At 39.1% G+C, this 27,740-nt stretch overlaps 1 protein-coding gene across 1 annotated transcript in view; it reads left to right on the top strand.

Annotated features, from left to right (window-relative positions):
• Nucleotides 1–23,602, top strand: part of LOC132151921 (zinc finger protein 644-like) — a 37,002-nt gene extending 13,400 nt beyond the window's left edge. The window contains exons 2-6 of the mRNA XM_059560472.1: nt 13,239–15,977; nt 16,137–16,679; nt 22,482–22,595; nt 22,695–22,800; nt 22,873–23,602. Coding sequence (XP_059416455.1) covers nt 13,256–15,977; nt 16,137–16,679; nt 22,482–22,595; nt 22,695–22,800; nt 22,873–23,086 — 3,699 coding nt within the window. The 5' untranslated portion in view covers nt 13,239–13,255 and the 3' untranslated portion in view covers nt 23,087–23,602. The remainder of the gene's footprint in view (nt 1–13,238; nt 15,978–16,136; nt 16,680–22,481; nt 22,596–22,694; nt 22,801–22,872) is intronic.
• The last annotated feature ends 4,138 nt before the right edge of the window (nt 23,603–27,740 follow it).

Here is a 27,740-nt window from a genome sequence, read left to right as displayed (position 1 = left end):
AGAAGTAACAGTACATCTGTCTAGTTGCAGATTGTAATCTACAAGATTCTGTGTAGTGTTTTTTGGTCCAATAATTCATTTCTTAGTTTCTGTGCTATGGTGGGGCCTGAAACCTGACTGAAATTCTTCATACAGATCATTTTTGTGCAGGAAGGGGCTCAATTGAGCAGACACAACTTTTTCTAAAATTTTTGACATAAATGGAAGATTTTAAATAGGCCTATAATTTGCCAGTTCACTAGGATCTAGTTTTGGTTTCTTAATAAGAGGCTTAATAACCACCAGCTTGAATGGTTTTGGGACGTGACCTAAAGATAATGACGAGTTCATAATATTGAGAAGCTGTTCTTCGGCTACAGGTAACAACTCTTTCAGTAATTTAGTGGGTACAGGATCTAATAAACATGTTGTTGGTTTAGATACAGTGATAAGTATATTTAGCTCTTCCTGTCCTATATTTGTAAAGCACTGCAGTTTATCTTTGGGTGAAATAGTTATTACTATTTAACGTTGGTGGAATATTTGAATCAGGTGGCGTCTGGTAATTTGTTAATTTAGCCACTGTGCTAAATAAAAACCTTGGATTATTTTGGTTATTTTCTATGAGTTTGTGGATATGCTCTGCCTTAGCAGTTTTTAGAGCCTGTCTATAGCTGGACATACTTTATTTCCATGCAATTCTAAAAACTTCCAAGTTAGTTTTTCTCCATTTGCGTTCAAGACTACGAGTTACTTTCTTTTAGAGAGTGAGTATTACTGTTATACCATGGCACAGTACGTTTTTCTCTAACCTTTTTCAATTTGATGGGGGCAACAGCTTCTAATGTATTAGAGAAAATAGTGCCCATGTTGTCAGTCATTTCATCTCATTCATGTGTATTTTTGGGTACAAATAGCAGTTGAGATAGATCAGGCAGGTCATTTGCGAATCTGTCTTTGGTGACTGGAACAATAGTTCTGCCCAGACGGTAACGCTGAGACATATAGTTAATATCAGTGATATGCAGCATGCACGATACAAGGAAATGGTTATTTGAGAAATGTCTTACTAGTCACATGGAGCGAAGTGTCTTGGAGATGTTGTCAGAGAGCAGCTCCGCTCCGACTCTGCTGGGGTGCAAGCCATCAGCGCGAAACAGCCTAGGACGCTCCCAGAAAAGATTCCAGTTATTAACAAATAGCAGTTTCTGTTCTTTACACCATGACAACAACCATTCATTTAAAACAAAAAGTCTACTGAACTTTTCGTGTCCTCGTCGATATGTGGGCAGTGGTCCTGACACGATGATCGTCGCCGCGGGCGTCGTGCTGCGAACCGTCTCGATCAGGCTGCTGAAGTCCCTCTTCAGCGTCTCCGTCTGCCGCAGCGTGGTGTCGTTAACCCCGGCGTGAAGCACGACCGCTCTGGGGCTTTCGTCGGCCTTCAGGATCGCGGGTATCTGCGCAGAAACATTGAGAACACGAGCACCAGGGAAATAATGGGTGTGCACTTTACCTTCGGCTAACGTAGCACGGACGTGTCGGACGATGGAGTCTCCGTTCATCACAGCGTCGCGTCCTGTCTCGCGGAGGGGATCTCCATGTGGAGATCTCGAAGACCGGAGGGGAAGAAGTCGTCGCCCGGGGCCTGGCTCGCGTCCTCCGCTGTGGGTGCACCCAGGGTCCGTGGTGTCCCGGCGCCGGAGTGAAGGACATCTGGGAAGATCGCGTCCTGGGTGCACCGGGCCTGTGCAGAGAAACACACGAAGTAGACGTGGTGGGACTGTTAAAAGCACGCGGTATACTTACCCCGGACATGTGAGCGTCAGCCCGGGATGATTCCACCGCGGCTCTCCGCTCTCTCAGCTGGGCCTGCCTCACCTCCAGGTCGCGAATCTGCTTCCCCACAGGCCTCGCCTGCAATCAAAGGTAGACATTCATCCACCATTAAAGCAAGTAACCGTGAGTACAGCAGTGTCAATGTGTGTGAATAGAATATTAGCAATGTCTGCTAACGCCACTGATGCTAACGGGCTATAAGCTAATAGCGGACCGAGGAGCTCAAAAAAAACTAGTGATAACGAGGCGCTCTGATTGTTTTTGTTGTAGAATACAATAGAGGATATATTCACACGTTATATAAATGGAAACGATGGTGTATAAAATTGATTTTTAAGATGAAAATAGTCGATAAAAAGAATGTAGTGACGGAGCTCAAACGCAGTACGGGCGCCAACAACAAACAGGAAGTGACGCACTAGTGTAGTAGCACTGATCACTTTGAGGTGAAATTTTATATTTTTATAAAATATTTTATATTTTTATAAAATGAAATGACAAAATATTTGTGTGTGACTTCATAGATGGCCCCTCTAACACACAATTTTGATAAATCCTGCTTAACCACCACTGGTCAATTTATCAGATGCACAAACTTCGTCTTGCTGCATGACAACTTTGAGTGCCAAAGTAAACTCTTTTTTTTCTTCTTCTGCCAACCCTGTCAAGATTCAGTTTTTTCATTTGCTCACTTGTCAGATGTTTGACTAGCAAGTATGTGACTTGTCAGCCGTGACTCAGACTATCTACACTTAAAATGTCACCCTTGATTATTTATTTAATAAAAACTATAAATACACTGAATAAATTGAGTAATATCATGACAGTGTCCTATTTGAATTCTGTATCATCATGGCCGTGATTCAGCCTACGCATGGTATTTCAGGTAATCACAGCATTTATTGTAAATATGATGTTTATATTATTATTACAAAATGTATAAAATCAATAAGAGAAATTAATAGACAAAAACGGCCAGTTTGTTGTATATTTCTTCTCCATCAATGATGATAGTACCATAAAAAAGAGCCAAATCAACAAGCAAACTAAACTAGCATTAGAAACAAGCATTGCTGCGAAAAAAATAGAAAAGAAAAAGATTTCTTGCTCACAACTCTGTTTGTCCAATCAGATTAGACGAGTGGAACTACCTGTTGTTTATACTATTATTATATAGCAAGGACAGTTTGTCGGTTGTTATTGCAAATATGGGACTGTATAATTTTAGTTTTTACTTTCATGTTTTAAGTATCCTTATTATGGTTTGCATAATCAGTTCTTTGCAACTCAGTTTTTCCATTCTAAATGATATAATCATAGTTTCACAATAAAGCTGTTCTTACACACACTTCTGCATTCAATGATCATACATATATTGATTGCTTTGTTACCTTAGACACTGGGTAAATGGGGGCCAGAACACAAAGATATCTACCTTTTTTATTGGAGTTTAAAAATAAAGCTGAGGGCAGATGTTTTAGTTTTATAGCGGCGATGAAGCACTATTACATTGTTTCATAGATTTCAGAAGATGTCATGGTCATTTCCACTTCACAGTCATGTCTATTAGAGTTATCTACAATAGTAACTCTTGTTACAATAATTTTTTTAAAGCTTTTTAAGTAAGGTATAATGACTGTTTTACCTCCCACTTATTGCACAGTTACTTAAATATTGTTTTGAGTTGTGTTTTTAGTTTACTTATAGCGACTGTAGACAAATGAGGACAAATGAGGTGTGCTCATTCCCAAATTATAAAGTGTTGCCATAGACAATGATCATTATTTGGAATTATTTTGCTGTTGGATCTAGTGAGTGACCAATCAGAATCAAGAATTTCAGAGAGCTTGTAATATTAAAATGCACAATTCACGTATGCACCGTCTAATCCGGGAATAGGGCTCATGCACATTCAACCTGCAACCAGCATGTCCACAAATACATGATCAAGTCCTGTGAAGACAGTTTACATGGCAAGACCAAGTAAATGAAAATACTTTCAGCCGATTTTCAAACAAACTGATTGTTTCACTCACCAAGGTCAAATATTTGCACCGAGACATTTCTAGAATGTGCAGAATGATAAAAATTGGTCCTGTCTTCCTTGTTTTTGCTGGGCTTCCAGTTCGCAGTGTTCTAAATGAAGACACGGGGGACTGTTTTAATGGAAGTACACTGGCCTGAATTAGCAAGCCAGCACTACTGCAGCTGGGCCGGAGATATATTTCAGTAAGCTGTTGATCTAGCCAGAACATTGAGACCTGCATAAATCTATTAGGGGAAGAGGCCATGAGAGAGAGAAAGAGAGGCCTATTTATCCAGTGCTATGCTCTGACTATTAGCTGCTCATTCCATATCATTTAACCTCTAGCATGATCTCTCATTACAGCCACCCGACTCATCACTATATTAGAATGTAATGAGCTCTGTTACTTAAATGAGATGATTAAACAGCTGTGTTTGGTGAATCCTAGCAATAACATAAAATGTCACATAAAAGAATTATGAGAACTACAGGGTACCAATGTTTTGGTAGATACAGGTAGGAACCAAATATATTGCTAAAAGAATAACAATTTGGTTACTTCTGTTTTCTGTATTGTCACAAATTGTAATAATGTTACTAATCATTGCAAATTGTTAATAAGCATGTGAAAATGTTATTAAGGAGATTAAATGCTGACAGATTTAGGCTAGAAATGGCGAATGTAAGATTTGTGTCTTCGCTCATGTTGGAGCGACAGTGCTCTGGATGCCTGTACACAGCAGCACCAGGGGTGCGTGTAATGTTCCAGATATTTGGTGGCATGTCTCAACACCTTGAGCTGAGGCACAGATGTGTGAACTGCTCTGATACTATAGCTGGGTGTGATCACCAGTCAAATTAAATCAGAGCTGTCAGTTACGCTTGTCACAGGCATAGCTACTTCCTGTCAGCATGGAAACCTGGCAACCTTCATCTTCCTCTAGCAGCCCTCCAGATAAAGGCCAAAAAAGGGGAATCTGGGTATAATGTTGTGTTAGCAAAACTGCCAAAATAATTTTGTGTAATTGGACAATGATCCAACAGAGTCGAGATGATAGCACGAAAAATGTTAACCTGTCTGCGTTCTGCATTCAAACGATATCTTTGTCTCTGAAGTTTGTCTTTGGATGTGTGCCAGAATTGTTTGACAGATGTGATTGTCACCGGTTAGGCTTGTTCCAAGTCAAGAGCTTGCCTCTCTCTTAGCGCAATTCTCACAACTTTGAAACAGATATGGCATGGGTGTCCCGGCAGTCAGTTTTCCACACCATGGATAAGCAAATAAGAACACTTCGTCCTATTAAAGACTTTATGAGGGAAGTTACACACGTAAAATCTTTCAGCTCACCAGAAGCTACAAACAGACTGCAGCAGCCTCAGGCTCCAGATCATCTCACACTGATGACTTCACCACTAGGGGCCAGGATTTGATCAATAATGCTCTGCAGGGTGCTAAATTTGGTTGCAGTTAAAAGATATGAATGCTTCTCTCTGAAGATTCACTAAAGTCTATGCCATTTATAGTCTATTTTTAAATAATTGTAGTTGTGTCAGTATGAAATGTTGATAACAATATGACAATGTTACTTAGTCTTAAATGAACAGCTGAAAACTTTGTGTAAATATATGGAAAATTACATTGATTATTGCTTGATTTTTGTAGGCATGATATAGTAAGTATTGAGTAAAATTACATACTCATTTAATACCAGTTTTATTTGAAGTCTCTTATCCAGTTATCACAGATCCTTAAATTTAAAAATATGAGAACTGCATAGGAACAGAATCCATCGGAACAGACACGTTTGTAATTGCCTACAAGAGATTCCAAAATCAATAGTACCAAGGCCGTAAGAATGTTCTATCGACGCTGAAGGGTGTCTCTTACTGAGCACCAATTAACCAAAATTAATTACAATGTTTCTATTGATTAAAAGGGTAAAGGCAAAAGTTTGCCTGAGAATTAACTCAAGACCCCAAAACCTTTTTCTTGTCAAATCCTTCAAGGTTGTGGTTCACCAATCTCATTACATTTTCCAATTATTCCTGAAGTTGGATGTGATATTTTAGAGCTTTGAACAGAGGTTGCAGGGTGATGTGTGACTATAAATCATTTCTGTCAGGAAGAAATCTCTGAATTATCTGTGGTATTAAGAGTCTAGATGAGTGTGTGTGTGATTGGTTTACCTGTGCAGTCATTAATTACACTCATATTCTGCTTATTGAAACTGTACAACCGGAGTATGAAAATAGTAGAATGGAAGCATCATTTATCATTCATTTTTAACCTAAGAAATGTTACTTTTGTCCACAGACACATACATCTTTCTTTTATTTATTTTAAATATTACCCTTAATATATTTTTTATTTTTGATATTTATATTGATATTTATTTTACATTTCTTTTGTTCTTTTTTTCTGTATCTTTTTTTCTTTTTATTTATATATTCCTTTGTTTTTACATATTTATTTAATGTCATTTTGTTATAGAATGTCTGGCAAAATGTTGAGTTGCCAGAGCCATCTGTTGGTCATCAGTGGTAATGTCCAGCAGGAAGTAATAGTTCTGTCCACAAATGGATTTAAATGTAAATATAATAATAATAATAATAATAATAATAATAATAGTGACTTAATTATATTGGATTTATATTTAAGTACAGTCCTTGTTTTGCACTTTTGTGTGGAACCACAGTTCAATTTTGAATTGTGAAGAGTCCATCCTGGCAGAAAGTTTTGCTGAGATTCCATTAAAACCAATAGACCTGCTCACATATGTTTCTGAAATGCTTATGTTCACACCATGTTATGTTTGTTTATAGTTCAAAAGTAAAAAAAAAAAAAAAAAAAAAAAAATTATATTATATATATATATATATATATATATATATATATATATATATATATATATATATATATATATATATAATCCAGAACGTGCCAGCTAGATTAATTTTTAATGAGCCAAAAAGAATACACGTCACACCTCTGTTTATCAATTTGCACTGGCTTTCAATAGCTGCTCGTATAAAATTCAAAGCATTGATGTTTGCCTACAAAACTACCACTGGCTCTGCACCCATTTACCTAAATTTGTTACTTCAGACTTATGTGCCCTCTAGAAGCTTGCGTTCTGCAAGTGAACGTCGCTTGATTGTGCCATCCCAAAGAAGCACAGAGTCACTTTTACGGACTTTTAAATTAAATGTTCCCTCCTGGTGGAATGACCTCCCCAACTCAATCCGGACAGCTGAGTCCTTAGCCATCTTCAAGAATCGTCTTAAAACACATCTCTTCCATCTTTATTTGACCCTCTAACTTTAACACTCACTATTCTAATTCTATTCTTTAAAAAAATCTAACTACCTTTCTAATCTTTTTGTATTCTATTTTATTTTCATTTATTATGCAATTGTGTTTGTGTGTGTGTGTGTAAAGACCTCTAACACTAGCTTGCTCTATTCTTTTTTTATTCTATCTGTTTTGTTTGTATTTATTATATTATTTAAAAGCCCTTGCTATGTGTACTGTGTTAATATATATATATATATATATATATATATATATATATATATATATATATATATATATATATATATATATATATATATATATATATATAGATCACCTGATCTGTTGTTGATCAAACGGCAACATTTTTCACTTTTGGTTTGGTCAGCTGCATTTTTACTTTATGGAGTGCCGCATGTTGTGTACAACCAGACGGTGCAGCGAGGAAAGTGGCTTTGGTGCCCTGTTATTGATAAGAGCATCTTAATTGGAATAAAGAAGGAGGGCCTCTCCTTCTGTCTTTTGTATACATTTACTGTTCTACTCATTAGCTTCCCACCGTCTCCCAGCTAGCATCTTCTTTACAGCCCGCTGGGAGTCTCTCGGGAGGTTATTTACATCTCTCCATGGGGCCTTTCTCAGGCTACCGAGCACACCCCCTACCTCTTCTGCACACATGCAGCTTCCTCTTTGATATATTTGGGAGTAGCTCTGATTGAGTGGGGCTCTGGTGTTAATGACCAGTCTGGATGCAGCTCCGCCTCCTCATTCAGCTTTAATAGATACCATTGACAAGCAGCAGGGACTGATAAAAATGTGATGATTTTTTAATATCCTAAGGGAGTCTGTTCAGGGGGAGATGGACCAAAAAGTGCAAGCTTTGCTTTGTGTGGTTAAGAATGGGCCGTTTTTTTATTTCATTTTATAAGCACAGTGTTATTTTAGATTAAGTTTTGGTTAAACAAAAAGTCAGTTTGAATGTGTTTACTTCCATCAGTTTGGTCCTGATTTAGATAGGAATGTTCTGCCACTCTTTGCCCTTTTCCACTTTCCTCGCTTTTATTATTTTGCTCATGTTTTAGCTTGCGTGGCACATTACATTTTAAGAAAAGGTAATAAAAGTTGTTTCATCCTGAAACCTGCGGCGCTTGACATTTCTCCAAATTTAAGCATATTGATGTCTTCACGCTTAGACCTGATCCCGTCCTCAGCGTGTAGACAAGCGTTGACATTGACGTGCTTTCATCTGATTGGTCACGTGTCTTCAGCAAAGCGGAAGCGACAAAGTTAGCTTTTTCCTTCGCACTACTTAAGCAAGACGAGCGCATGTGAGTCTGCCCTCGATCACAGCGGTAGATACGTGCCCGTGCAGCCCTGCCGTATTTAAATCAGATATCCAGTAATCATCAGATTTCACATAAAGCAAAGTCAACACCGTACAACGCAGCAGAAAGGCACCTACAACTCATGACCTGAGAGGAAGTATATTTCATGGCGTTTCGCTTTCATATTTTACACAGAATAGTGTGCAACAATCAATGTTTATTTTTCAAGAGATGTGCCACTGTGTAAAACTATCTCAATGATGCAACTCCCAGAAAACTTTCACCCCCTTCTTTAAAGTGACAAACTCTTTGCATCATTCTTTAATGTGAGAGAGTGGCTACTGGTTTAAGGGCCTGTCGACCTGCACTACTTCGCACCCACTGCCTGCCTCACAATAAGTGCGCCCTCATTAAAACTGAAACCCCAGATCTGCTCAGCTTTTTCCCCCTGCTCTCTTGCTCCCTTTTTAAAAAAAAGCGAAGTTTTAAACTGACAAAGCCACGGGAAATCCCCATCAGACATCCCTCCCTTAATCCGTCTAATTTTGAAAGGTATTGTTTAAGGCTTCAAAGTTTATATGGTTTAATCCTCCTCTAACACTACAGAGCAGCAAATGAGGCCATGTCAGCAGCTCTGGCACCACTAATCTACTTCACACAACAGAAAATCCTTCTTCTAGATAAGGCTGCATAGGTTTCCTGTGAACTCGCCTTTTGATGTTCCTTACCTGCTATTGAACATGACTTCTGTCTTAACCCAACTGTCACTCACTCCCTGTCCCCTTTTATCATGCCCAGTGACCCCCCTTTCCCCTCTCCCCGATCCTAAATCTACCATTAGGAGGAGCAGGTGTTTCACTCGCTCTATTTTAGAAAAGAGTACTGAGGAAAGCTGCGAGATTGAGTCTTTCAGTATGTGTTGATGCTTATTTAATTTGGGTAAAGGAAGGATGCGCTCTTTTGTTTTGAAATCCAGAGCCAAATTTGTGTGGACTGTTTTTTTAATTTGGGATAGTTAACAAAGCTGCAACGTTGCATCACCTTGGCTATGAATGGCAACCCCTGGAAAATACACCTTTTGCAGTGCAGTGGCATCCAATATGTTAGAGTTGGCAGCCTTGGCTCCTGGTAAAGCGGCGGTTTTTTCGACACAGACAGAGAGATCTTTAAGGTAGCTGCCCCGTGGTCTGTAGAAATTGTGTATTGAAGCAGATTTATTGCTGAGCTCTCAATTTCCACACAGTGTTCAAAATAAATTGGATCTTTGCTACTCTCCGTGCATCTTCGTTTCTTTTGCAAATGAAAGAGGAAGAGGGAGGAATAAAATATACTCAATTTTTCAAGGGTTGTAATGTATGCTACAAATTGTGTGCAACAAATGACAGCTATCCAATGTATATATGCTTTCCTATAGCTCAGACAGTACAGTGTGCTGCTGGAGGTGCAAAGGTTTTTATTCTCAAGGAAGAAATGTATAACTTGCAGTCTAAATCACTTTGGATAAAAGCTTCTGCCAAATCTATAAACACTGAATGTTTATCTGGAAAGGTTACTACAGTGGTCAATCCTTCTTTCTTATTAAACATTGACATTTGTTTAGGAAAAATTAAGATTAAAAACACAACCAAAAGAGTGGATCAAAATGCAAATACCTTGTGGTACATTTATTTTAAGAATAGACACTACATCTTTGTATTGAGAGTCTGTTTTAATATAAGTTAAATTAATGGTGAAGCAGGTTAATCATTCTGCATTATATTAATTATTATTAGTCCGACTTATTAACTGAGACCTCTGAACACATTTCACAAATTCTAATTCATTCAAGTCATTAAATTCATTATAAATAATGACAAAATATAATATGAAATTCCCAAATATATGAGTATTTCCTTGCAAAAAATTCCCCAGAACATCTCTTGTCCCGTCAGCTGTAGCATGTGCTGTGTAACCCAGCAAGCAAACCCAGCTCCTGTCACTGCTGCTGTGTGTTCACAAGACTGTTTGAGTTGAACTCAACGCTTTTCTTCAACATGGCAAGAGTAGAAGAGAAAGGACAGGCTCTCCTCAGTCTCTGTGAGGTGTCAGGTTGCATAGCTACCTGTTTGTTCACAGTTGTGCTTTGTTAGTCTCTCACACTTGAGAGGGGGCTTCATAAATTCACAGCGTGTCAAACAAATCAATAACTCCCATTAACCGAGGAAGATTCTCTGCTCTGTACTTGAGGGGCCACGGCCTCCCCTCTTTGTTTAGATGTGTTTTTTTTCTTCCTGTGAAGGAGGAAGAGAGGATGGGGAAATAGACAGGTAAAAGAAAGAAAGAGAGAGTAATAGATAAAGTGAAATGGAGCTGGGCATGTTGCCGATTCACATAGACAGATAACTGCTCTGAATGACTTGCCCCACTTGGTTTTTCCAGCTGTTGTTTTAGTCCTCCCTTTTAGGGGAAGAGTCTGAGAAAACTACAAGAGGTTTCACGGCTTCATTCAGTTCAGTGTTTTAGGAACCAATTTCTGTTTCATAGCTTACATTCGCAGAAGAAAAGTGTAATATACAGTAGGTCCATGTCTTCACCCTACTTATAGTTCTTCAACTCTCATATAGAACATACATTATGGTTCTTTGCATTTGTAGTACACCATATAATTGTATTCTTGGAACATATACTTCCAACTTTTGGCCTTTTGTCACCATCATAAATGTGTAGTAGGTGGACAAAAAGTTGAAGCTCTGAAATGGAACATAAGTAGTTTGTATTCTCCTATGATTAATAAACATCCAAGAAAAGTTTACCTTCTGGGGTTCCAGAATAATGTGTAATGATAATATGCAATTATCACCTCTTATTTTTTCAGCAGTAACCTCAAGATGAGGTGCAACCCGAGTGTTAGAACAAGTCCTGATGGAAAGAATAGGGGCTGAGCGAGAAAGAGAGAGAGAGAGAGAGAGCATATGACATATGTGTGTCGTCTAAGTGTTAAGTGCTCTTTTACTTATGCAGTTAATTTATACTGATCACAGGGGGACCTCCTCTGATTCATTGTTGTTTGTGAATTCAAACATGTTCATTACTGAGCATATTTCAAGGAGGGAAGAAAGAGAGTTAGAGCAAGATTGAGAGAAAGAGCTAATCGCTTCAGATTGATCTCCGTGCTGAGCGTAAATGTATTTAAGCTCATAATCCTTGTAAATAGCTTCCAGCAAGGCAAAGGCAGCCTTTTAACATTGACTAAATTAAGTAAATTGAAGCGAATGAATTTTTAAAAGACGCATTGCAGTTGAACCCTGTTTGTTATGTATGGAACAGATCAGTGTGGAAACTGGAAGCTAATGAGGCCTGTAAATTTAAAGCTAAAATCATATTCTGAGGCTTTGCCATCCTGCTGTTTAGGGGTTTGCAGTGAAGTTCGTTTTTAACTGCAGAGCGTCTGTTCTCCCTCTGAAAGCCCCTCACACCCCAACAGATGGAGAGAATATGGAGCTCGGAAGGTTTACCTAGGAGGTGGTAACAGTGAAGCCACTCATTAACACTGAATTTAACACTTCGTTAGCAACACGGCTTCCTGTTGAGAGCAGCTAGTTCTGAATGTCAAATCCTCAGAGCATACACTGTGGCCTAGCAGGACAACAGCAAGCCTGGGCCCCTTTAACGCACCCTTTAAACATAGTCCTGTTGTCCGACAGGTTTGTTGGTGTTGAGCTGTTGAAAACCATCAAATATAATTAGATCGGCTGATGACACCTGAGGTATATTTCTCTGGCTAGTCATGAACTAGAGCGTTTCTACCTGAGTGTGTGTGTGTGTGTCTGTCTCTCTGTGTATGTGTGTGCAGTGTGCCAATTTGTCAGGTTTGAAGTAACAACAGTCTCGTGCTGGGATGTGCTTTGGCACATCAGAGAGTGATAAGACGGAATAATATGATCTTATTGGTGGTGTGCTTTGTTCCCATGGAAATTGGTCAATTTTAGTAGGTGACTGAGAACTTTGGTGGAAGAAATGGGAAGGTTAGTTCCCAGAGGTGCGTTCACATAATTAAGCTTCCTCACCAGGACTTCCAGGGCTAACGTTTTGATTTCTTGGGAAAAAAAGTGGTGACAGTGGGTGTTTGAGATGCATATTGTTACAAAAAATGATGGCCATGTTTTTTCGGCCACCATTAGTATGTTTTAGAGAGCATGGTTCTTTGATGCTACATATGCATTCGTGATGCATTTTTTTCCATAAGGTCTAGTAATTTAATCATAAATGCATTAAAATCCAATTCATACATACAATGACCTGAACTCTTTTTGGTGTCTGTGTTTTAAGTTATGAATTAAAATTTAATCTGATATTATTTGATTGCATAAAGACAAAAATGTCAATTTGGAAGAAATTTATCTCTGTCATAATGAATTTTAATATTTTATATAACAAAACTGCTTAACTGCTTATTGATAGCTGAGCACTAAAAGGTACTGTATGTGGTGCGGCCTATAAAGTTATGTTCCAACCAGCATACAGAAAAAAATAAGATACAGGAAAATATATAATATAATATATATTATATATACACACACACACACACACACACGCATATATATATATATATGTAAATTACTTTAGAAAAGTTTCTTGAAAGTAAAATAAAATGAAATCAACATGAATACAAGGACAACTTGGCACCCATGTGTTTTATTGTCCTTTATCAAGGATACTGTCCATCATGGCATTGACCATTATAAGTAGTTATATGGAGATTCTGACTTGAAAATGATTGCTTGTCTCTCTTTCACAGACTGTGTTGTCTCTGTTATGGCGGCAGTAAAAGAAAGTGTAGAGGAAGACAAAGTAGAATCTTCCTCTGATGACACTCAAGAGCTGACAAGCACATCTTCTCACAGCAACAACAATAACAGCTTGGATCCACCAGAGCCCCTGCCCTTGGACAGTCACCAAAACCCTTTAAATGGAGTCCAGCCGAACCCATTTGTCTGTGGTAGCGTCCCTGCTGCCCCCAGCAAAAATGACTCATTGCCTTCAGGAGCACTTGTTAATGGAGCTGCTTCACACTGTACCTCAGAGGAGCCCTACGTCCACAACAAAGACATGTCTCCTCTGCCCGGGACAGACACCAGCCCTGAGGTGTTACCGCCTCCCAGTGAGCTTCAATCAGACACCCGGCAGAAAACAGAAGGGTGCGCCCTAAAAGTGTGGCCCGCACGGGCCTCATCTGAATCAAACAACAGTGACGTTGAGGCCCCCTTAGATATTCTGGTAGGGGAAGGCTTGGATAACAGGCCAAACAGCCGACTGTTGGCTAGAAAGGGAATCAAAGCAGGGAGCTTATGGGACTTTGATTCAGAGTTATCAGAGAGTTCCTCTGATGACTGTGATGGTCTGAACTGGGGCCTGCAGGAGAAGTTCATGCAGATACTGTTGAAAAGCAGTGTAGCAGTTGATGGAGTAAGAAAAAAGGTAGAGATTGATGAAGCTCAACCTGCCAACCAAAGACAGAGGATGTGTAAAAATCATGCCATGGAGAGGGCTGACATTGGAGGACAGGTTTATGATGGCTTTGATTACACATCCCACTATTCCCTAACTGACGAAGACTCTGATTTTGAGTTGTCCATTAACAAAGAACATGACTTCAGGAAAGAGCCAGAAAGTTTGAAAGCATATGCCGGTTTGCGCCTGGAGAAATTCTGCGACAAGTCAGCTGCCGTGCAGGAGCTAATTTCAAGCGAGAAGGAAGAGAGATGTGATGAAGGCAGCAGCGACATAGAAACAAACACCTACATGGGTGAAAAATCGGCACAGTTAAAGACAGAGACAAAAACAGACAAGGAACTGTCCTTTTTCCCATGTTCAAAGTGCAACTGTAATTTCAAAGAGAAGAGGCATTTGCATAGGCATATGATGTATCATTTAGATAGGAATAATAAGGTGAGACAAGAAGACATTCCCCGACCCTTTATATGTAGAGAGTGTGGGCGTTCGTTCCGATACCTAACCTCTCTGCAAAAGCACATGATAATCCACCAGGTGCGGAGGGAGAGGCTGATGGAAGAGATTAAAGGTTTCAGTAAGATAGATGTTGAGGGAAGAAGAGCTTGTCTTCAGTGTCCCCAGTGTGTCTTTGGAACGAAATGCCCCAAAACTTTTGTCCATCCTGGCAAAACTAATGTGATGGAGAAGCCGTCTTATAGCTGTGAGGAATGTGATCACATGACTATGACTAAAATGGAGGCACACGGGTGCACAGCTCACCAAAACACATGTGGCAAGACAGGTGACTTTTTTGTATGTCAAAATTGCACATTTAGAAGTAAGAATAGATATAGTTTCAAAAAGCATGTGGAGCTTATCCACGGGCAGAATTATAAGAATTATGAACCTCAGCCACACAGCAATATGGATGACCACATAAAAGCTGTGTTGGGTCAATGCAAAAACAAGGATTCATCTTTACTGATGCCAAAGATTCAAAGCACAGAGAAACGGTCTGTTAAGGACAGAGGTGAGCTGCCCTTTAGGCCCAATGGCTCAGCTGGCCTTAATGTGAGAAGCAAAGAAACAAAAAAAGCCTGTGATGGTTTCAGCTCCTCGCTGATCAAATGGAGCCCTGGCAGCCCAGCAAACAAGCTGTCACCATTCTCACTGAGAAGTGACAAGCCAAGCAAATTATCCCTTCTGCTTACAGAGAAAATAGACGTGACAACAGGTCTCCCGTATGTTGAAGAAGACAATCAAGAATATGAAAGCGCTGTCTCCGAAAAGAGGACAAAATATCTTTCCAGCTTTGGCGTACATCTTACAACAAAAACAGAGATTGTTAGTAAAGCAGCCTGTCTGAACCTTGGCACTGAGAGCTGTCCCAAAGATCCTTCAACCAGTAGTACTTTAGCGCTGCAGCACAAAATACCCTCGAAAAGAAAAATGTCAATACCGTACCACAACACCCATGCCGATATTCCTCATGTGCGTCTTCCAAAATGTGAGCCTGAGTCTCCACAATGGGACTCTACTGCACCACAAGAGGGAGATGACTATGAATGTGCTCAGGATTTTAGCGACTGCACCAAAGAGTTTTTGGATCCGTTTCATAGCAATACCCCCAGTGATTTTTTCATCCCTCTCAACAATGACATTCCGGACAATACCAATGATACTTATCCAGACAATAACATAGAGGTAGACAGTGATGATATTTGTACATTTATAGTGAAGGAGGAGTGTATTGAGAGTATAATAAGTGAGGATAACTCTGATCGTGTTGTTTATCAGCAAAGTGACCCTTATGCAGAGAATTTTGTCAACCCTTTGACTGTGGTGGGCAGGAAGTCCTGTCCCTATTGCCCTGCAGTGTTTGAGTCTGGGGTGGGCTTGTCCAACCACGTGAGAGGACACTTACATAGGGTGGGGCTAAGTTATGATGCTCGTCATGTGGTGTCACCTGAGCAAGTGGCATCTCAGGACCGGCAGCCACGCTTTCGCAGAAGAATTCCCCCTGTGAATCGCAGAATCAGAAAAGGTGATTATTGTCCACCTTTCCTTGTTCAAGTCATTGTGATTTTTAGATAATGCTCTCACACTAAAATCACACATGCATAAACTATATTTATGTATGTGTACAAGCATTTCTACATGTAACTTTTTCATTTAAAGTAATTATGTGCTTTCATCATGGCAGATAAGCCAGAGTCTAAATCCGAGCATACCTGTCCGCTGTGCCTGGGCTGGTTTGACACTAAGACTGGCCTCTCCAATCATGTGCGGGGTCACCTGAAGCGGATTGGCAAGTCAATTTCAGGCGCTAGCAAGTCGCCTCTCTGCATCCTGATGGAACTTCTTCAGGATGAGACGGAGTACAGGAACATCAAGAAGGTGTTTGGTTCCAGGCCGCAATTATCTAAACCTTTTGTCTCTCAAAAGTTTGCCAGCAGCGATGGACTGTTTCTTACATCCTCCGGCATTCCCATGAAGATCCATCATACAACTGGAGAACCAGATGAATGGACTATGATCAAACCCCTGCAGGTTGACAGAGATAGAAAGAGGACAGATCAGGTCCAATTTAGCACTTTAGAGGATCTGCTCGGCAATAGGAAAATGGAGCAGGAAATGGAGGTTGAAGGTCACTCAGAGGAGGCCAGGACCCCTTCGACCATCTCCTCCACTGGTGGCAGTTTACCGAGAACACCATCTGTGAAGCTGGATCCTACCTGGAGCCAAGGTTAGGAACCACACACTCACTCATTCATGTGTCATTTGCTGTTCAAATTAATTCAATATTAATTTACATAGGGAAACCTATTTTATGTCTTCCTCTGAAATTCAGAACAAATTATTTTAGACACCAATACTACAGCTTTTCTTTTAGTAACCAGGTTCATTAAAGTGCCTTTATTTGATATTTGAAGCCATTAGTAGTCTCACTGAATCTCTCAAAGAAGAAACATTAATGACAAACCATTTAATCTGTACTTGCAGTTTATAATGACCCCCAGTCATTCAAGTTGAAGTTCAATGACATAATTAACCTTTTTTGCCACATAAAAACATAAACGTTTGAGATGATTAGCTTGTTTTATATGTATGTACCAACTATCATGACTTAGAACTTATTCGGTTGCAGCATTTAATGGTTTACAAGAGAAATATTATAGTGTGATAATGACTTTAATATCTGTTTATTCCTCTGTCGTAAATTTTATGTATTTACTGTAGGAGATTATTTTATCCAAAGCGACTTACAGTGCATTCAGGCTAACATTTTTTACCTAACATGTGTTCCCTGGGAATCGAACCCACAACCTTTTGATCGCTGAGCCACAGGATTACTTTTTTGTTCAAAGTTGTTGTACCATTATCAAGGATTAGAAATTCATATTCACATTTAAGATGAAAATACTTAAAGGAACAGGTTGTAGGACCTGCCACTAGAGGGCGTACTACCAAAACAATAATAATCGCGTGGTTTGATGATGCTAAGAAGGAGCGTGGAATGATGGGATTTGTTGTCTTCTAACACAATAATTGGGCATACATAGCAAACGCGAGTTCAACGATTTGCGTGACTAGATTACATAAAAAGTCAATGCAAAGACTCGATTAGACTATGGATCAGACGCATCCTCGCGCGGGTCTAGAGACGCTATGCCCCGCGTTTGGCGTGTATTCCCCATAATACTAATCTTTTTGATCGTTATAATAGCATACTAATAGCATCAAAACAACTCATCTGTCGAGTAAAACACAAGCGAGATCGGCATCTCTTTCTAGATGAATTTTTGTCGCGAAGCTCTCTCAATCTACGCTCTTTCTCTCCTCTTGTCCCAAACTCTTCTTGGGTCGTTTGGTTGGCCTGTACACTTACATTTATGGGAGCTGTCCTTGTCGACAGAACCAGCGGCAGATAGGGTTGGGAATCGTTAGAAATTTTCCGATTCCGGTTCCAGCTAACAGTTCCAGTTCTGATTCCGGTTCCATTAAAATCATTAAACAATTATTAAGAAAAGGTGATAAGGAAAAATGCACAATACTCAACTACTCAATGCTCAATACTGTTTATTACTTACTGTCAACTTAATTTAAAGGTTGGCAATGTCAAAATGCAACATATATTACAGTGTACAGATCTTCATAAGTAGGGTGTGGTACTTTTTGAAATTTTCTGGTTCGGGCTTCTGATTTCATTTAAATGAACTATGTTTTCTACTATTTTACCTTCACTGAATGTAGCGTTGCTGGAAGGTAGTAAGTAATGCTGAGTAATGCTAGTCCATCAATCAGCATGTGTTTCAAAGTTGATGTTTTTTACACTATCAATAACGTTTTGCTTTTCAAGCAGGAATAAGCTTGTTGGCCAAATAGTCCCTTGAGGGCTGAGACACTTGTTAATTTCCCTTAATTAATGAAATATAAACGGTTAAACGTATACACACTCTCCATAAAGTCCCTATTTTACAAATAATAATGCAGTCAGGAGATGGTGTGATGCAATAAGTGGTTCCAACATTTTTAAACATTTAAAATGCATTAAAATAAATATTTTCTATCACTTTGCTTATCACTCTTGAAATGACCTGTACACTAAATAATCTAACTCTCATACTTGCATAACAATAGCAGTGTATTTATTTAGTGGTCCAAGTTGAAGCCAGTATGTATATTAATGACAATATGGGACAAATATAATGTCATTTAGTGGCGGCAGGTGCAGCGCGCTGCTGTTAGATGTACAGTCAGACAAAATGATGTGCACAGTTATCAAAGGCGCGAGTGCACATACAGTAGTGAGAAACAATGTGTTCGGCAATTAAAGACAGGACAATGCAACGAGTCTGTGGATGAGCGTCATTGGAATCAATGTGTTCAGTAATTAAAGAGGCAGGGAGGTGTGTCTGTTATTTGGTTCGTGACATCCTTTACGGCAGCGGTTCTCAATTCCAGTCCTCGCGCCCCACTGCTCTGCATATTTTGCACGTTTCTCTTTGTTAACACACCTGATTCAGATAATCAGCTCGTTAGAAATGAACTCCGTGCATGAACTGTGTTCCAATTGTTCATTGCTCCCTACTCCCTGAGCAGGGGAAATCTGTTGAAGTTTACCTCGCATCGAAACATTCATTCACTGATTTCTGCTTTGCAGCGTCTTTAAACATGGACAACTGTGACATCATATACCTCTGTAAATCAATATAATTTAAATTCACATCTTGCACACTTCAATGCACTTTGATTAGAACATATAGCTACGTTCGCTTCGAACTGGAATCATGGCTGAATATCCTGTAATGTCCAGTTCGCAGGGCACTTATGTTCGAATAGAACAAATGTCTGAAGCGCCAAGAGAAACGTTCAAAATGTGCAGAGCAGTGCGGCACGAGGACTGCAATTGAGAACCGCTGCTTTACGGGAAACGCCGAATATTCAGAACACCGGCGCAAGGCTGCTCACAGCGCTTGGTCACGTGTTGCACCAGAACCGTTTTCGGAACCGAAACTTAGAAATTGCTCACGGTTCCGGTTCTTTTCAAAGAACAAAACCGGTTCTGAATAAGAACCGGTTTTCGGTTCCCATCCCTAGCGGCAGACAGTAAACAGTAATTATGTTCCATAAATAAGTAACACAATCCACCATAAAATGTGCAAGAAGTAGTAAATAAGGAACGGCTTGAAGCAAGCTAGTGGTTTGCTGGACGCTAGACACTACTTCCGCATTTGTCCACGACACTGTTGTCATGTGGTTTCTACATCAGTAAAGGTGGTAACAAAGTGTAACTAACGTCATTGACAGGCGACTGCACTGCCCCGTGTCACTGTTTAGAATGGGAATTTTCTCATGATTTACAAGTAGTTGAAAACATTAGAGATATTGTTAGTAATCAGTTGGACAAAATATATAACATTAATCTAGTGTTTTTTTTTATATTTTACTGCAAATATATTACAAATTGTACCTTTAATGTATTTGACTGCATATGCCCATTTAACGTCAAGTTTAGTTGACGTTAAAAAAAAATATTAGCCTCTTAATTAAGGCCATTCATTTCTTTTCTTTTTTTCCCCATGCATTGTAAATTGACAGAGAGCTTGGAGGTACCATTGATACTGAGCAATTTTAGTGAAAACAAAACCCCTCCATAACAAGTAGCTTTTACCTGTTCACTGACAGCTGAGCATGTGATCTGTCTTGTTTCGAGTGATGTTGAATCAAAGAATCTGAGAGTGACAGACAGGTGAGGTTTCAGATATCTGGGTCATAATCCAGTGTTGAACAATCTTTATTCACATAACATTGGGTTTTTTATTGTTGTTAGTCTATTGTTAATAGTTATAGCCCTTGAAGTGCAAATAATGAAGCAGTTTAAGTGCCATACCATTGATTTGAGATAGTTACAGTAAGCATGGGTAGAAATGATCAATGCAGTGTAGCATGACTGCACAGTCTTGTTCCACAGCTGCTCTCATATGTTTTTCCACCTCTACTGCCTTCATTATTTACAGTGCACCTTAAAACCCAATTTCAGTCATACACTCCATATTAAATATGTATGACAGATGCCTCATACTTAAAGACAAAGTTCTTTTCCTGTAACCTTGAAGTTGCCAGTTGATGCCATTAAAAGAGAGAGGGAACACGAGATTCAGAGAGTGCATGGTGAAAGTTTCCTACTCACTGAAATATTGTAGCAGGTACAAAAAGAATGAATGTCATCAAAAGTGGCTTTGAAATTCAAATGTAAAATGCATAGTGTTCTTTTATGTACTACTGGAAACACATCAGCTGTATTTGCACATTTTTGTTTCATGTCTACCAAAATAAAACTCTCATTCCATTAATAAAAAACTAATTAATGAAGTCAAACAATCACATTGATTTCACAGGTTGTCCATTTTAATTGGATATACAGTGTTAACTAAATTAGATTTGACTGTTCAACCAGACTCAAATAATCAGGTCTGTTTTTTATGTTCTGCTGGAACTGGAGCACTATAACAACTATTGTAGGATGTTTAATGATGCCAGTTAGAAAAAAAATATATCTTTGTTCATGTGTATTTTTCCATCTTCAGTTATGTTTGTATTAGGGCTATCAATTAAACATGTTGATTTGGTACGATAAAAAAAGTGATTTTATATGATTGTATGAACAACTAACACAAATTAAAAATTCATGCCCTTTGATCCTTATGTAACTTCCATTATAAAGAAAAGTACTACCTATATGCAAATCACATTTTTGCTAATTCTGTAGAAGCCCAGTTGACACTATAGCACAGGATGACTAAAAATAACGTTGACATGGAAGACATTATTTTGTTCAAAAACATAGTGCCGTGTATTAGATCAATGTTGGTGGTCTGAAGACACCGCCTGGAAACCTTAACTTTCTAAATTGTTTAAAAAATGTGGCACTCATGGTACAAGATGCTGTAAAATCTGCAACCTTTTGATCTATGCATGAGCAGTAATTGGAAAAAAAAAATGTGACCGAATTCTTGAATACTCCTAAATCTACCTCTGACAGAGTTATCAAATTTGATTGTAAAATAAATTTCTGTGGACTGTCGGCTTATGATGCAATTATAATGTAATTAATTCTGATGAAATTAATTGAATCATGTAATTAATTTTAGCAAAACTTAAGACCCACTTTATATTAAGTGTCTAACTGTTGCAACCTTAAACCAATTATTTGATACAGTGCACTCACTGTGTACTTGCATGTTTTACATTGTACTTGTATAAAAATACCTGCAAAAAAATAAATAATAATAATAGTAATAATACATTTCTGTTGTTACATCTACAGTATAATTACACTGTTGACCCTCCTAATACTTTTAACCGTACCCTAAAACCTGTCCTAGCCATAATCTTAACTGTACAGTAACCCTAACTGTATCAAAACTCAATAGCAGCAGTTATGCAATACAACATGAACACAAACACATTGTTCCTGAGTAATTTTTTCTTGACCCAAGTATACTATGTCACCTAATATAAAGTGAGACCAAAATTTCTAATCAGCTGACAGCCTTAGGTTGTAATTATTGTATTATTTTTGTATTTGATCATGAAATATTTCTAGCATGTATTATTACCTCCTGTGTGCCCTGATTCATATAACAGTTGTAGATTAGTATTAAATGACCACATTTAATCTAAAAATACAAAGTGAGCAGATTGCTCATTTCAAACTTTGCACCTAAAAACAAACAAGCAAACCATCAAACTGAGTGCAGATACTAACTGAGAACATATAACTACATGTCCTCAAAAACAGAGTGCACAGACTATCTTTATGATTAGAAAACAGATGGAGTGGGAGGTTATGAAACTCAGGGAATCACTGTTTTATTTTCTTCAAGCTGCTGCATTCCTTTTCTATATTACACACTCATGTAGCCATATAACCATGCTTTTTCTTTTTAAAGAGCAGTCATGAGTGGAGGGCAGATACAGAAAAAAAGCACAAGGTCATCTAAATGCTCATTAGCTCCAAACTTTTTATTTATGTGTGATCCAGACAATAAGAATATCTGCAGCCACTGCAACACAACATTCCACAGGGCTGTCAGCCTGTCCAATCATCTTCGGGCATATGCGCGACGGAAGAAAATCGCCTTATTAGAAGGAACAAGTAGGGTTTCATTCTTGCTCTTTCAATCTAATCTAATATAATCTAATCATCCAGCCACTCAGCTTTTTGTTGATTTTAATTACATAATTTGTTTCACAGCATATGGTTGTAAACAGAAGAGTCAGAGATCAAGGCCTGGGCCAAAAAGGAAGGTGTTTTCATCTTCACGCACCGCCTGTGAAGTGATCTACAGAATGACCTGCAGGTACTTTACAGCACTCCTGCAATCTCTCCTACCACTACCAGGCGTTCTCATATCTGTCTTGCTTTCCCCCAGGTTCTGCGATCTGATCTTCCAGGGTCCTCAGTCAATTCAGGAAGACTGGATCAAGCACTTGCAGAGGCATCTTATGCACACGAGTATCCCCGGCGTGGGTGCAGGTATGGTGGAGGCTTCTGCGCTGTGTAAAGAGCGGTGTTCCCCATCTCCCCCTGAGCACCTGCTTCTGGATACAAACCCTCCTCTCAGTCTGCCTGAGGGGGTCTCCTAAGCCACGTTTACACACCAGCTTCACTCGCTGTACACCTGTTCTGCACATGTTCATAAACACATCTAATACTGTATATATATATATATATATATATAAACATACAGAATACTAATATATATAATATAAATGAAAGACTTTCTTATATTGCATACTATTCTTTTTTTATTTTCTTTGGAGTATTTGCCAATTTTATTATCTCAATCTTCAGTTATTTGTAAGGGCATGCTATTCGCAACATAGATGTAGAGTTCGGCTCTATTTAGATCTTTGATGTGCACATTAGGCAGTCTCTCATCACAGACTGCAGTCCTCAGCTGCTGTGACTCGCACGACTGAAATCCTGCATCTAGATTTTAGAAACTGTCCAAATCATGCAATTCAGAGGTCACTGTTTAGAACATGGCACTTATGTTGACTTGTCAGCTTCAAAGATAGCTGCAAGGACTTATTGCAAATTACTGTAATGTTTATTACACTGACAAAAACAACGTATAACCTTTTTTTTAAGAGAGTATATCAACATGATAATATATATATATACAAGTAGTGCTTCAGTTATGGTTAAGATTTCTTATCTACTCTTATGCACCATTTAACACATTGAGGAAAAAATGATCATATTGCGTATATGGGCATTAGAGCCCAAATCATGTTACACACAATCTATTAAAATATTTTTTAATGCCATTATCAAAGAAATGAACTGTGAACTTTGACAATATCAGTGTATATTTTTCAAAAGGTTTCTAGTTGTTTAGTAAAATCATGGGCAATACTGGCATGATGTAATATTAATGAGATGTATATATATATATATATTATGTCAAAAAGGTCATTGTTCTATTGTACATTGCTGAAACCCCTGCAAATACTGTTTTGCTCATCATTTTATGGTGCTAAAATGTAAGATATATCACAAATGTATAACAGCACAACTAATTATCATGTTACTTTAGGATACTTAAGGGAAGCTTTACCACTCATTCTTTCCGAGGTAAATGATTTCTTAGCATTTGATTGTAAATAAAGCTGTAGGTAAATACCAAATGGAGGTATAGCCCTCCATGACCTGGTCAACCCTTCAAATAGTTACCATGTAACTATATACCATTGCTTGGTGTTGGTAATGTGCAAGCACATACCGATCAATTAAGGTATACCATGTGTTAATGAGCAAAGGAAGTGTTAACATGTCGCCTCTGTTAAGTCACTAATAGCCAATTAAAATGTAATTGTGATTTAAACCTTTGTATCTTTTTCTACTGTAATACTTATTTACTTTACACTTCCACTTTGTTGACAGAGGCTCTGTCCAACAATGTTGTTATGCAAGTATGAAGGATCTCCATGATATCAGTTCTGTCTTTGTGTAGAAGAACAGCTCTGATAATACCAGAGAAATCAGCTTGACCAGAATCTGTTTTCAGGTTCATCCGTACCCGTATGGAATGGGAGGGAGGGGGCGACCTCACAGTTTGTCCTGGGCAGGGCATAGACTGGCGATCAAAGCTGTACAAACCAATTGTCATCACGTTCCTCCAGAGGGAATTTGGAGTACATTAATGCCCCTGCTTTGGGAAATAATTGTATCTCTGTGACTTCATTAGGCTCTCCAGGCCAAATCAAAAGACACTCCACCAAGGCTGGAAGCTGCATGGTGGGCAGACAGTGTCCCAAAGGGCCGAATGAATAAAAAACGAGGGATTATAATGAGATTGAGCTAACCATGACCAGGATTGAGTTTTTCCATTATACCATTGGCAGCTTTAAGAATGAGGTAGACGAGGGGGGAGGCAGGAACATAAAGAAATGTGTAAGATCCACACCAGCCATCTGCCATGGGGCTGTGCCGCTGACAGACCAGAGCACGCTTATCATTAGGCAGTGAATCAAAGAGTCCTGCTCTCTGGAGATTCCTCCATTAAAACAGTATACAAGTGTCATCCCTTCTCGGTGTGCAAGAGAGCACATCTTATCTGAATCAGGAGGCGTAATGACTCGCCTTTGGAACGACCAGAAAGAGGCTTTCTATTAATCACCATATTTTATTTGTTAAATCAAAGCTCTAGAACATATGAGGAAGAGATTGCAGACTGTATTCTTTCATATTAATGGTGTAACCTTAGGTGGTAATTAAAATCGCCCTCTGGCGGATAAGCACATTCTTAATATTTCATTGGCGTGTTTGTGACAAAGGCAGACTTTAGGGGCCGCATTACATTTATCTCACAATCCTAGTCTCTGGTGCACCTGACACAAACACCAGGAGATACTGTAGATAGATAGATTGATCGATGGGCACTTTTCCCCCTTTCTTAGTGTTTTTCTTGTTTCCAAAGACAGCCACTTGTCTTGACTTTTTTTTTCTCTCCTATGAAGTGGCAGGAGCGACCTGGAGATCGGGACCAGTGATCGAACCCACAGCGTTGTCAACCATGCCCTTGCTTTCGGTCATTCCTAAAGTGTAAGAGCCTACACTTCCTCTGTGAAAAAAGACAGGAAAAGAGAGAGAAGACAGAGAGAGTGTGAGAACAAAAAAATCAATAGGTTTCCATTATCTGGTTGGTCAGTGTCACTGGCCTGTCAATGATCCCACTACAGTCGCGGCACAAGGGTGAGATGAGCCTCCAGTCAATCGCCACTGACAAGAGGAAAACATGCTGACAGCAACCAGGAACAAGTCAGAACACAGATTTGCACTTCAAGCGCTCGTCCGAGGGGGTGGTGTGAGGGGCCACCAAAAGGCATAGAGGGGGGGCATAGAAAAGCGGGCTCCGGATGGGTTTTCACCCCCTTGTCTGAATGTCTCACTCCCCCTCACAAACGCTTTTATCCTCAAATCAATTATTTACCTCTGGATAGACCAAAGGAAACCCAGGTGCACTGATTCTGGCCAAGAGAAATTCATCACCTTCGTGGTCGGCACAAGCTCACACTCTTATGTTCCGTTCCGTTCCCTGTCTTTCTCCCCCCTTTGCTACCCATCTCCTACCCCCGTCCCACAAAATAAATAAATACATACAGAATTGAATATGCATGTAGGTGCATTCTCTCACTTAATGTAAATCATTTAAAATGTAGACAGTGTAGCCTATCTTTTACACAATATCTCACTATGTTAAGTACTACGATGCTCGAAAACATCTATAGAGAACTTTGCTTCTAGAGTATCTCTAATGAGAGACAGCCCAAGTTAAATCTTTTACAGACTTGTTGGGGGTAATTGTATCAGCCCTCCAATTGAACCCGTTAAACCAACCCTCTCCCACTGACCGCTGAGTAAGAGAGACATCAACCACTCCAAGAAACTTAGAGAAATCAATACATTTTGACAAGGATGAAATACATTTTGACAAGGATGAAACCTGTTTGGGATGCACCATTTTGGTGCTCCAAAAATATGCTTTAGCCCTTGTCACGTTAAATTAGATCTGTATGGCTTGTCTGAGGTTCACCACAGTGAGGAAATCCATTTCTCTATCTCTGTGTTTATATCTGCTTGTGATTTTAAACAGCGTTTAGCCTATTCTTAAACATAAAGGTGAAACCGCAACAGTATCATCCCTTATTATGTGTAACTAGGTCTTACAACAAATGTTAATGAGAAATTAGCTCGCCCATTCGCTCTAAATTATTTCTAATGGACGGATTTTACAAAAGGCTTCAAGCTCTCGGGGCATCATTTGACATGCGGTATAGAGCCTATTAATTAATGCGCTTTCCCGCCAATTGTTTTTCAATTAGTCCGCCTTCTTTTTTTCCCCTGATTTCCCTTTCCTTGTCTGCTGCACTAATTCGGTATAGTGGATGACTTCAGGGAATGCAGGTTAATATGCTGACAAGCCTCGAACAATAGCGAGTCATGTCGCTGTGCACGCTCGACTGCTCCGGTTCATTTCAGCAGCTGACAGCAGGTCCTAATCATTAGCTGCCCTAAAGACACGTCATTACATAGGCTACTATTATGACGACATAATTACAGTTGGCAATTTTAAAATGTTTCCAATCAGTGGGCGGAATGCAATGACATTTGTAGAATTAATTACGTAGACTATAATGAAAAAAAAAACCTTTCCTGCATGATTTTAATTAAACCCAAATATTATAGCCTATCGTTTATTATAGGCTATGCTACAATTATTATTATTATGTGATTAATGCTGTTAAAGGGCACAATTAAAGCTAAGGCAGTAGACTACATAACAGCAACAACAGCATAGCATAGGCCTAGGCTATATTCGGTGTGGGTCATGCTTCAGCAGGCAGTTCACAATAACAACCACAATAATAGACTACTACTAATAATAGGTCTAATAATGATGATGATGATGATAATAATAATTCGAAATTGTGCTGGACTCTCTGAAGAATGAATGAATGTGTAGCTGAACTAGGTGTGACTTGTCACTGAGCAGCTGGCCCTCATCCCTCCGGGCGCACCATGACCTGCTTTTCTTTCCACACTAGATTAGAGGCTTGACAAGACACAAAATGAAAGTGATTTGAGTTGGACTCGGTAAGAAATGCAGAATATGAGCCAAAAGTGACGAGTCATATCACGCGTAAAACATACAGCGCCTCTTTATTCTCCGTGGAGCCGGTTCAAGTATTTTCCAACAGCACATAGGCTATATCCTGTTAAAATAATTAAATA

Source organism: Carassius carassius, chromosome 10, assembly GCF_963082965.1.
Source record: "Carassius carassius chromosome 10, fCarCar2.1, whole genome shotgun sequence".
Taxonomy (NCBI): domain Eukaryota; kingdom Metazoa; phylum Chordata; class Actinopteri; order Cypriniformes; family Cyprinidae; genus Carassius; species Carassius carassius.
The sequence above is the reverse complement of the archived record's forward strand: the minus strand, read 5'-3'. Positions and strand labels throughout refer to the sequence as shown.